Source organism: Rhinatrema bivittatum, chromosome 13, assembly GCF_901001135.1.
Source record: "Rhinatrema bivittatum chromosome 13, aRhiBiv1.1, whole genome shotgun sequence".
Classification (NCBI taxonomy): domain Eukaryota; kingdom Metazoa; phylum Chordata; class Amphibia; order Gymnophiona; family Rhinatrematidae; genus Rhinatrema; species Rhinatrema bivittatum.
Genome location: NC_042627.1, coordinates 38,950,835 through 38,963,689, shown reverse-complemented (window position 1 = coordinate 38,963,689; position 12,855 = coordinate 38,950,835). Strand labels below are relative to the sequence as shown.

Below are 12,855 nucleotides of genomic sequence, written 5' to 3'. Positions count from 1 at the left end.
CCTATGCAAAATAGGCGCGCCGGCGCGCAGGGCTTTTAAAATCTAACCCATAACTTGTACGCCTAACTACCGATATTTAGAGTTAGGCATATAGGTGTACATCTAAGTTTAAACATTCCATAGAGCAGGTCTAAGCTTAGCCCGGTAGACTTATCTGGCAAAGTGGTCACATATACACATATATATGATTCCTTCCACTTCCAAGTTATTTCCCCCTGTTTATTGTAACTTTGCCTCTGCTTCCATGTTAAATTACCCGAGTTCCATGTAAATCGATTTGATATTTTATTTGAATGTTGGTACAGAAAAGCTTTAAATAAATAAATAAATAAATAAATATTCAGCAGTTTTGCCGTGCCACTGAATATTAGTCGGATAAGTTATATCGAGCTAATTTATTTAAAGAGCCAGCTTTGAATATTAATCTTGTAGCAACTAAAGTGAAAACATAAACTTCCTCTTGTTTAGAATAACATTTAATGTATTTTATTTTTCAGAATATATACTTCATGTGAGAGCAAGGGCTAATTAAGACAATCCCTTTCATTTGGTACAATGTGTACCTGGAAATTCTTTTTGGAATAATGAAATTACAGTGAACTGCACCTCCAATGCCAGTTGGAAAGGCACTCATGAACTATTTTTTAGATGAATGCTAATTATCAGCATTGAGTTACAGTTTGTTCAGTTTTAAAAAGTCATCAAAACCCAGAATCTTGTTTCAGTACATTAATACATTTGTTAGATTTCATGTCTGAAAATCTAAATATAAGGGAGTATTAGTAAATTCAAACAGTTTGCGGAATAAAATCCAGTTACATAATCAGCAAATAGGGCCCATAATCTGTAAATATTTGATAGAGGCAGTCATTCTGACAGTCGAGAAATACATTAGCACAATTTGTGCATCACACTCCTTTTCCAGGATCCGTTACCTCTAGTCTACTGTCTTGAGATGCATAATGCAGATTACAGAAAATATTCAGCTAGTAGAGCAAGATCTATTGTTTACTGATTTGTTTTGTTTGGTTTTATATTTTTCCCCTTTAAAACTGTCATCTTTGCTTCCGCTTCCCCAGACAGCAAGCTTGGATGACTCAAGGAAACCCTTGCCACCCCTTCACGGCAGACCCTTAGCACTGGCAAGGAGGGGTAAGCCATCTTCCAGCTCATCCTTCCTGGCCCTGAACACATCACTTTCACAGTGTGTCCAGGTCCAACCAAATTTGATAAATGGATGACTTTGAGCTTGAAACCTCCATGCTGCAGTGCCCAAGGACAGCACATGCAAGCTTCAATGACTAGAAAATGGTAACAAGATGCTCCACTTTTTCTTATTTGATAGACACAGAACCGTATATGCTAAGCATTTTTCCCATAGACACAAAAACTTTAGGTTTTCTCCCATTGTGGGGTAATTTATTTTGTGACAAAGTCTGTGAGTACTGCGTATGACGGGGGTTTCCAACCCAGTCCTTGGGACACATCTAGTCGGTCACGTTTTCAGGATCTCCATAATGAATATGCATAAGATAGATTTGCATGCAATGGAGACAGAGCATGCAAATCTACCCCAGACGTTTTCATTGTGGATATGCTGAAATTTGACTGGCCAGGCGCGTCCAGAGGACTGGGTTGAGAACCACTGTTTTACGCACTTTTAAAAAGATTTAGGTTTATCGATTTTATATATTGCTTTTTTATGAATAATCAAAGTGATGTACAATAGAATAAAACAGACATAATAAAAACATTCAATCACAAGTTAAAAAACTAGACAAGCATAAATATGTGTGGACCTTAGTTTCGAAACCTGTTGTGGATACAAAATACTCATGGACACTGTCACCAGCTTAAATGGCTTTGAAAATTGTTCTCACAGGTCTATGGGAAACATGCTTGTGGGTGAATTTTCATAGGAGTTATGCATGTAAATGTAACTATTGTCACAGCGATTTTCAAAAGCCTTTAAAATGAGTAAAACCTATGGATAATTCAATGGCACATATTGTAGCAATTTTCAAAGCCCTCCTCCAAGGGTAAAGTGCATTTACACGTGTAAGACCCAGTTTTAAGCGTGTAAATGCTTTTGAAAATGAGGCCTTTAGTATAGGGGGCCCATAATCGCAACTCTTAAATGATCAGGTTAAAAACAGGTTTATTAGATCTTACACATGAAAATAAAACTAAAGCCAAAACACATTGAGAGACTTATTTTTAACATAACAGCAATTAAAAATCAAACAGAAATCCAATGCCATGTACTCAGTGTACAGAATATGGAACACTTGTCTAGGCCAGTGACCTGACCTTCATTATTCACTGAGACAAATTAGCCATGAGCTCCATCTCAAAAGAGTCAGATTCAGATGTCCTCTTCATTTTAATGTGCATGTTTTAGCTCCATTTAATTCTCTGCAGGTTTAAAAATGCCATGCTGAGAGTCATAAGGGACCAAGTAAATCTCCCTGAGTCGCAGGTCTAGTATCACTGCTAGTCCTTAAAACAATGCAAGTGCATTAGCCATACAACAGTAACAAAAACCAGAAGCCCAAGGGATTAGCACATGAGTCTCTTGTGTGTTGTCACATTGGTCAAAAATGCCATGTTATCCTGGAAAATGACATTTTTCTTTGGAAAATTCTAAGAGTTTAGATACATTAGCTGGGAAAACAGAGCTTGACCAGAAGTAAAGGCTACTCATAGAGAAAAGTGGCTCAAAGTAGTTGTCACTTAATACTGTTATTTGCTTGCTTTGTGAAACAAAATGGCCAGTATTAAACAGCCTGCAACATGGACTAAGGCTATTTTTGGTTGGTGATCCTCTGCAGGCAGAGCTTCATGTAGGAGTTTTGATTGTTCACCTCGATCACCGCATCCCTAACTAGCTCAATGAACATCTGAGGCCACAGTTTTTGCAGAGATTCATTTTTCATACTGATATCGGAGGCTTCTTTCACCAGATCCAGGACATACGAGTGACAAAACTTCTTCTTCTCTTTGAGTTCCTGGGAAAGGGAACAAGCGAGAGCTTGCATAAGACATGAAGAAACAGAAAACTAACAGCAGCGCATCAGCCTGAGCCACTTAAAGGTGAAATGCAAACTGAAGAAAATGGAAAAAGTGCCCCTCATGTTCACCTCACCTAGGTTATGCAGTATAGTTAGGAAGGTGAGGGTAGAATCCTCAGAAGCAAGTAATTCTGCGAAATCCTGAGGGATTAATGTTAGAACTAGCTGACGAAATATTGTGCATAAACGCGTAGAATTGTGTTAGGAACTAATTTTAGGAATTAATTTTATGCTTGTTTATTATTTTAATGTTTGCATATTTTAGGTTTATTTTATTGTGATTCAACTGAGATGTAATTGTACTGTACTGAGATGTATTTGTCATATTGTTAACCGACTTGATATCTTTTGAGGAAGGTCGGTATATAAAAACCAATAAATAAATAAATAAATAAATAAATAAATAAATAAATGCTGCTAGCTATTTTGGTTAATGCCTCTGGTTAAAATAGAAGAGCTATTATAAGCTAAGAGGATACAAAGAGTAACCTTATCTGCCCCCAACAGAACAAGCAAAGAGGCTACACAGTTAAAATATAATAAGAACAAGTAATAAACAAGTGGTATTTCAACACAGTTGACCAGAGTCACTGCTTGGTTAGAAGTGTAATCCCCGAGTGGCACTGGTCTGGTTTTGGCAAGACAAGCAGTGCTGCAGCCCAGTGGCAGTCAGGGATTACACTTCTGACCAAGCAGTGACTCTGGTCAACTGTGTTGAAATACCTCTTGTTTATTACTTGTTCTTATTATATTTTCACAGGCGGATTTTAAAAGCCCTGCTCGCGTAAATCCGCCTGGATTTACGTGAGCAGGGCCTTGCGCGCCGGCGCGCCTATTTTCCATAGGCCGCCGGCGCGTGCAGAGCCCCGGGACATGCGTAGGTCCCGGGGTTTTGGAAGGGGGCGTGTCGGGGGCGGGACCCGATGACGCGGCGTTTCCGGGGCATGGCGTGGCGTTTCAGGGGCGGGACCGGGGGCGTGGTGCCGGCCCGGGGCGTGGTCCAGGCCTTCGGACCAGCCCCCGGGTCGGAGGACGGCGCGCCAGCAGTCTGCTGGCGCGCGTAGATTTATGTCTGCTTCTCGCAGGCGTAAATCTACGGACAAAGGTAAGGGGGGGGGTTTAGATAGGGCCGGGGGGGTGGGTTAGATAGAGGAAGGGAGGGGAAGGTGAGGGGAGGGCGAAAGAGAGTTCCCTCCGAGGCCGCTCCTATTTCGGAGCGGCCTCGGAGGGAACGGAGGCAGGCTGCGTGGCTCGGCGCGCGCCGGCTGCCCAAAATCGGCAGCCTTGCGCGCGCCGATCCAGGATTTTAGAGGATACGCGCGGCTATGCGCGTATCTTATCAAATCCAGCGTACTTTTGTTTGCGCCTGCTGCGCAAACAAAAGTACGCGATCGCGCTTTCTTTAAAAATCTACCCGTCACTGTGTAGCCTCTTTGCTTGTTCTGTTGGGGGCAGATAAGATTACTCTTTGTATCCTCTTAGCTTATAATAGCTCTTCTATTTTAACCAGAGGCCACCAAATGAAAACTTGCATCCAGAATGACACATCCAAAAACTTGCACTTTTCTTGCATCCAAACTTGCACTTTTCTTATCTGTTTTTATCTCCAAAGAGTGCACCAAACTACAGAGTATGCAACACCACAATGCATCTGGGTCTGAGCAATTCAGTACAGCAGCACAGTGGAGGTTTGATTAGCAGGGGGAGACACGCATGCATCAGGGCAGCTTTTAAAATTTGGTGGGTGCGCGCAAACCTAACTTGTGCATGCATTTCCCAATTTTGGTGTGCGCTGAGCTTTTAAAATTCATCTCTGTGTGGGCAGAGCCGAATGCTCCAAATTTGCAGATTTCTATGGGTAGCTTGCTGGGGCCTCTGAGGAGCTTCTATTACTCTACATTAAATCAAGCACAGTTTTCCACAGTGAGACCTTTTTACCTTTGCAGTGGTCTGAGCTGTCTACCAATCTATTTGCATAAACATGTACAATGTTTACCCTTGCCCAGGTAATTTACCTCTAATTTTTCTGTCTGTAACTCCTTTGTGGTGTAACTTAGCAAAGCTCGGATTGCAGGTCTTCCTCCAGCCCTTCTGCTATCATTGCTTTCTTCAGCTGCAACCCCAGATTTTTTCCCTTTTCCTTCTAAAAAATTATGGAATTGCTTCTTCCTGTACAGATAAAAAAAAAAAAGAAAAAAGGTTTGCCAAGATGATAATTCATTACTTTAATATAGTGCAGATGCTTTGTGCTGAATTTATTTAGGCTCTTGTTACTTTCAAACTTCATTACATGAGCTTTTTGGTTTATTGCATCCTGCAACCTCTCCCCTTTATAGAAAACTCAGGATATGCGCTCTCTTTTTCTAGATTAGAAAGCACATTTTAGTTCTAAATGAAATATAGTGTTTGCGGGTAGGTTTGCCAGTTTTCATCGCCAACCCTGGTGCTGCTGATCCTTTACTAACAGTATAAAACAAAGACGATCAAGTCCCCCGCTCCACCCCAAACCCCAACATATCCTGCACACACTTGCAGTAATCATCAACCCATGATGCAGCACCAGCACAATCACCTCTAATGGCACTCGGTGCACCACATCACCACCACCCATATGGTATCGCTAGATAGGAATGTTTCTGAAAATAAACTAGTCTTAATGTTTCTAAAAGCTGAGAGTATTTCCTTGTGAGAAATGGTAGCCTCTGGCTGTAAATATGTTATTCACACTGAGCTGAATGCAATCAAGAAATCATAAGACAATAAAATGCAAAAATAAAATAAACCTCAATGGAGAAAGCTTGGCTGATCAGTAAACCAGAAATAAAACGGGTTAATTTAAGAAAATAAATTTATGAAATCATTCAAACCTTTTCTCATTTTTGTTAAAAACCTATCTAGCTGTTCACAGTTGTAAGGAAACATTTTACCTGGATTCCCCAAATAGAGAAAACAGTTGAAACTGTGGTAGATCAGAGGTTGTTACATATGCCAATATTCCAAACAGCTTTTCAGCTGTAACGAAATCATTTGGAGTGATCTATAAAAGAGTGCATAGAAAAAAAGAAAGCTTCAAAGATTCTGGTTAAGGTAATCTTTTCAGCATAAACTTTTCTTGAAAATATATTGCACAATGTTATAATGGCCTTGTGTGCAGAGTGTAAAAACATTAAGTCTTGCTTATTTCCTATAATGTATACAGTTCAAATATTTTTTCCCTTTTTCTAAACAATGGATGGTATTCTTGAAAAGGGTTTCCTCTCAGTCTAGGTATATTTGAAACCCATCTACCATGATCCAATTTTTACAATATAAATACCAAAGTTGAATGTGTTCTACTATCTAATGTGCAATAGAGATAATGCTTGGGTACTAAGCATCATATTATACAAATGGCAAAGGTGCACAATATTCAGCAAAAGTGTACCAATTAAAAAAATACACAATAAAAAAAAAGAAGATCCAGTCCCCAAAAGTAAGCTGCCAAAAAAAAAAAAAAAAAGCTTTTCTAAAAGAGCATCTGAATAGTCTCATGCATAGATGATAACGTGTCATTACCACCCTCAGATACGCTTCACCCAAATGCAACATGACAAGTTTCGAATGGATTTGCCCAATGTCATTGCCCAAATAGATTCCTCCTTATGGCGGCTAACAGTATGCACAGACTTTCACAACAGGCCAAAGTAAAAAGAGGCATTTCTGGGGTGCAGGGATGTTTAGATCAGGGGAGGGAAACAATGTACATAGATTTAGTTTTCAAAACTATACATACTGTTCTACTCCATATTGGCTGCTTGCAAAAATAGCAGTTGTAAGAAAGGTCACTTTGTACATACAGAACTTATGGGCAGTTTTGAAAGGAGAGCTATCTGGCTCGATTCCCTTTGAAAATGAGTAACGCAGGCTGCATGTACTAAAGTGCCTTCCACCTTCCAGCACTTCGAGCTATGGGAAAGTGCACCAAATGCATCATTAAGCTTTGGGACTCATTTGTGAGTAAGCCAGGGCCCAAGGGCTGGAAGTCCTGGCCTCTGGGAGCCAGATTTTTTGATCAAAGGAGTTGGCTGTTGGGGCCTGGCACAGACTGTTTCACTTTCCTGCCTCCAAGGGTAGCGGGAGGAAAGGTGGTCTTTGCAGATCCCAAAGGTTTTTGGCTACTTTCAGGGATAGGGGGCTTACTCGCAGCCATTGGCCCCCTTTAAGCAATGCGACCCCCACATTCCAAGGTCACCATCGCACATGGTAAGGGGGGAATTTACTGCTGCAGTATTTTTGCCCAGTGGTCCCAGGATGCTTGCTAAAGGGCCAGGTGGCCCAAAAACAACTCCCACCCACAATGAGCAAATCCCTCTGGGGGACGTTTGAGGCCCCTGCCCATTCTCACACCTGCCATTTCTAAAGGTGGTGCAGCCTAAAAACTTTTTAAAAAAATAGCAAAATTACCTATGTGGTGACACCCCACCTCCCCTTTGTAAAAATAAATAAATAAATAAATAAACCACCCCTGTCCCAACCAAAGTCACCCCATATCTAAAACAGCCTCTCCCCTCAGTAGCAGCTCCCCCGGACCCCCACCCCCAACATTTAGCATAATCTCTGGTATTCAGTGATAGGGACACAGGCCGGACAGAGCCATTTTGGAAAATGTCATCAACTGGCACAGAGCTAGGGACATTCCAGGCCACCACCAGGGACTCTTCTTTTAGGTACTGGGATTCCAGGGGCTCCCCTAGACCACCAGGGTTTTTTTTTTTACATGTATGGGATAGGTGGGAGGTGAGGAGGCCCCACTAGACACCGGGGATTATGGTGTATGTTAGGGGCAGAGGCCGACTATTGTCAAATAAGATGTAATTATTTTGTCATGTTTTAATATGTTTTTTGTGTCGATAGCTGGCTGTAGCGATCTATTTGAATTGTCAAACGGTATATTTGCTATTTCAGGTTATATTTTCTAAACTGCTTTGTACAATATGTTTGAAAAAGCAGAACATATGTGTTAAAAATAATTACCTAAATAAATATATTACTGGAAGCTGCTCTTATTAAAGATGTCCGATAGCACAGAGACAAGAGAAGTTATGCTACGTGTGTCATGTCTGCTGCTAACAGTGCTTTATTAATGTAATTCCTTCATGAGACATTATCGGCAATAATACCGAACATAGGTTATACCCATTTGGAAATAGAACTCCAAAATAGAAGATGATATGGGGCATGAGTCCACAGTACTCAGACAGGATATAAGTGGGTAAATACCTGGAGCTATTCTAGTTTTAGAGTTTTTTTTCCTGCCCAAAAGATATTTGGCTGGACTAACCCAAAAACTCAACAAATCATACATAAAGGGGTAGATTTACAAAGGAGCGCGCGCGGCGGTAGAGCTGCGCGCGTTTCTGCGCACACAGCAGAAGCTAGCAATTTTGCGTAGCATGCGCACATTTTGCGCGCGCCACACAAAATACGCGCAAGTATTGAGGGACACATGTGCGCGTAACCAGACAACCTGCGCGCGAATGCATACATGTGCGCGCACGCCGATATTTGTGCGTGTGGAGCCCTCGCGCGCGCGCACATGTATGCATTCGCGCGCAGGTTGTCTGGTTACGCGCACATGTGTCCCTCAATACTTGCGCGTATTTTGTGTGGCGCGCGCAAAATGTGCGCATGCTACGCAAAATTGCTAGCTTCTGCTGTGTGCGCAGAAACGCGCGCGGCTCTACCGCCGCGCGCGCTCCTTGTAAATCTACCCCTTTATGTATGATTTGTTGAGTTTTTGGGTTAGTCCAGCCAAATATCTCGCATGCGATCGCGAGGGGTGTGACCTCCCGTTCCCCACACTGCACAAAATGGTCGGCCGGAGGAGACAGCCCAACTTCACCACCAGGGACGTGGAGCTGCTGGCGTCCCTGGTGGTGGGAGGAGAGAGATGGCTGTTCCCGGTCCAGGGACGGCGTACAAACTTCGGCCACCTGCGGAGGGCCTGGAGGAGGCTGCAAAGGCGTTTCAACGCAGAGGCTTCACACCCCCGTGGAGTAAGTACACTAAGAAAGTTGTTGTGGTGAATGTGGGAGTTGCAAAGTCAGGTTAGGCCTCACCTGAGTACCCAGAATAGTGTACCTGATACTTATATGCACTGTAGACAGTTTGTTATGTCCTGCTGGTGCCTAACACTGGTTAGGATTGGGTTGTGTTGTGCCTCAATTGCCAATGATGAAAATAATCTGTATGCTAATTGAATAATATCATGGTTGTCAGTCAGCAATGTTGTCACACCTACATCCAAGTATCCTGGCACCATCTTGACTATCAGAGTACACTAATGGTCCTCCCTCCTTCCGTTCAAACAGATTGAGGACCTGAAGAAGAAGGCCCGTTGGCTTCGCCTCCATCGCCGCAGATGGATGGAGCGGCTGCGTGCGCAGCGGGCTGGGCCTGGCGGTAAGTGACCCCTCCAACCGACTGGAGTAACCCACATCTGAGCCACCATCCATCCCGTCCTTTACCACCGCCCTCCCTCCTGTCCCCCATCCCACCTTCTCTCCCTCCCCTCACCCAGTACAGTGTAGTCATACGTGTCCTTTGTTTTCACAGATGCTGAAGAGGAAATGCCAGGGCCAGCTGCAGATGGAGCTGCAGCCGCTCCAGGGGGGGAGCCGGATCCACCCCCTCCACCCCAGAGGAGACCTGAGCGGCCGAGCCCTCCCCGGGCCGAAAGGCACCCCATGCCTTCCCCTAGCCCCCCCCCTGTAGGGCAACCACCCCGTTTTGCCCGTGGGGTTAGGGACGCTGGGGCCGGCAGGAGCCAGCCTTTGCTGGCTCAGGGAGGCAATCAGGGCCCTCTAGTCCCTCATTGTCCCCCCTCACGGGGCCAGCAAAGAGGCCCATCCCCGGGGGCACGCGCCCCCGAGGATGAGCCTCTTACCTATGGTCAGTTCATGGACTATGTGAGGGGGTCAATGAGGGCATGAGGGCACTGATTGCCTTCCAAGAGAGGATGGTCCAGGCGACGGATCGCAACACCAGGGCCCTACTGCTGCTTGGTGCTGCAGTACGGCTCCTGGGGGAGATGGTCCGTCGTCGTTGACCATCTTCTCTGGTCCCTGCCTCCCTAACCCCACGGGAGTTTTTGTTTTGTACATAGTTTTCCTCCCTAGGCTGCCCCTCCCCATCCACATTTTATTTTGTAAATATGTGTCAGACTTTCAATAAATATTGAAAATAATAAACGGTGTGGTTATTAAGGGACAGGTGGGAGCTGACCATGTATTGGCAGTGTCGGAGGGAGGGAAGGTGGGAGGGAGGTGGGGGAGGGGGTGCAGGGAAGGAGGGAGGGAGGTGGGGGAGGGGGTGCAGGGAAGGTGGGAGGGAGGTGGGGGAGGGGGTGCAGGGAAGGGGGTGCAGGGAAGGAGGGAGGGAGGTGGGGGAGGGGGTGCAGGGAAGGAGGGAGGGAGGGGGTGAAGGTGGGAGAGGGAGGGAGGGAAGGAAGGGTGAATGAGTGGGGCGACGTTGAGTCCTAGCAGAGCAGCCCACGGAACATCCTGGTCATCCATCTGCTACACTGTATAGGCTGTGTGCGTGCCACATCAGCTACAGTGCAGCATATAGACGAGGCGCCCATGTGCAGTACAGAAAATGACCATGCGCACATGTCCGCTAGAGTCTACGGGCTCTGCGCACATGTCCGCTAGAGTCTACGGGCTCTGCGCAAATGTCCGCTAGGGTCTATGGGCTCTGCGCACATGTCCGCTAGGGTCTACGGGCTCTGCGCACATGTCCGCTAGGGTCTACGGGCTCCATGGATCAGGCGCATCCCTCTGCATTGCTGGCTATACCGGACCTAGTGTAACGCACCTCAGCTTTGCAGCAACTGTAATCTGCATTTGAACAGCTACATACACAGAATATACAGGCCACAGCTGCTACGCAAAACGTCAGTTACAAGAGGTAGGTTAGGGTCTCCAGTCCCACCGTAGCATAACACCAATACAGCTGGCTCGCCAGCCCATAGACTCTAGCGGACATGTGCGCAGAGCCCGTAGACTCTAGCGGACATGTGCGCAGAGCCCGTAGACCGTACTAGGTACGGTCGCCTTAGGAGTTGGCCGCTAGTCTATGTGACGGTTCTGTAAGCTGGTCGTAGCCCTGCTATAGTGGGCGCACAATGCACTGACATACAGCATGAACACCAATAAAGCCAGTGCATTGCAGGTCCGAGAGGCTGGTGAGAAGCCGACTACACACGTTAGACAGCGATTGTCCCCCTTCATATCTAACCCTGCTGAGCGGTAATCAGACATAATAGTGAAGTAGCCACGAATAACACCAGTGAACCCCCCTCCAACGCTCCGGTAAAGCGACCTTACCTACAACATATCCCTCTGAAGTCGGCATACGCAGGAATAGAGTGGTATGTGCAGAGACGTGTGAGCTCAGCAGCCTACTGGGAAGGCCAACTCATTCGGGGCCAGCTGCTAATCAGTACTTCCCACCCTCAGATGGAGGTGCTGATTAGCAGCTGGCCCCGATTGAGTAGCCATTCTCAGTAGGCTGCTGAGCTCACACGTCTCTGCACGCTAATTAGTGTAGTCGACGTCTCACCTGCCTCTCCGACCTGCACTGCACTGGCTATGTAGCTGTCACAGAAAGGGCTACTTCCATACCGTCATTACGGGTTTGGGATTGCAACAGCACGCACATGTGGGCTACATTGGGTAATGGCTGCACGCCCAGCTGTTCCATAGGTAGTTACGCGCATATCTGAATGAAAATAGATAGGCAGTACGAATATATTATTAAAATAGATAGTTGGCGCGGACAAATAACCCAGCACGCACATGTTCCGCATGGATTTTAATTATTCGCGCGCGTTCTTGGTATTTGCGCTGATGGGATCAGCTGTGCGCATATGTTGCGCCCCACTGGGGAGGTCCGCGCACAAATTGAGGTCACTTTAAAGGGATGGGTGGGCTACTCACTGGCCATCCTCACCATGGCTCAGGCACAGGCACAACCTGTCCTTCTCAGGAAGCCCAACTTCTTGCCAGGGGAGGTGGACATGCTGGTGGAGCATGTCATGAGGCAGAGGGATATGCTGTATGGCCCACAGTCGCGTACGGTGGGTGCATACGCCAAGGAACAAATATGGAGGCGCATCAGGCATACTGTTAATTCGGTGTTCCACCACAACCGCAGTATTGCCGAACTGATGCACAAGTGGAGGGACATGCGGCGAGTGGTGAAGCGGGAAGCAGGCCAGGCGACTTGCTGAAGGTGGAAGGAGCCGCATCACGTTCACAGCCTCGGAGCAGCTAGTTCTGGGAACCCTATCGGAGGCAGCTGTGGGTGGCGTTGGCCGTCTCGACTCCATGCGCCGTGCAGGGCAGCAAGGTATGCAGACCAACACGTATCCTATCTCACAGTAGAGCAGCCTATGTTGTCATGTAACCTATAGGTACTGATTACTGTTCACCTGTAGAGCCAACCCTGTGCCCATTTCAGGTTCCACATTGCAAAGTTGCGCTCTCCCTCTTCCCCCCACCCCACAGCCACGCACCGGGGCTGTGCGCACCGGGGCTGTGCGCACCAGGGGGGCTGTGCGCAGAACGTGTGCGCACCGGGGGCTGTGCGCAGAAGTGTGCGCAGAACGTGTGCGCAGAACGTGTGCGCACCACCTTCCCACCCTTCCCTATTTGCTTCCTCTTCACCTTCCTGTACCACAGCACAGGTCAAGTGGTCGTGGAGTGCAGAAACAGTGTGCCTTGATTAGGTTGAGGGTTGACGT

At 46.2% G+C, this 12,855-nt stretch overlaps 1 protein-coding gene across 3 annotated transcripts in view; it reads right to left on the bottom strand.

Annotated features, from left to right (window-relative positions):
* Positions 1-2,141: 2,141 nt before the first annotated feature.
* The window catches only part of LRRC49 (leucine rich repeat containing 49), a 315,450-nt gene continuing 304,736 nt past the window's right edge, over positions 2,142-12,855 (bottom strand). For all 3 annotated transcript variants that reach the window (XM_029575276.1, XM_029575277.1, XM_029575279.1), the window contains 3 exons: positions 5,999-6,108; positions 5,087-5,240; positions 2,142-3,008 (listed from right to left, as the gene is read on the bottom strand). In XM_029575276.1, coding sequence (XP_029431136.1) covers positions 2,805-3,008; positions 5,087-5,240; positions 5,999-6,108 — 468 coding nt within the window. In that variant the 3' untranslated portion in view covers positions 2,142-2,804. The remainder of the gene's footprint in view (positions 3,009-5,086; positions 5,241-5,998; positions 6,109-12,855) is intronic.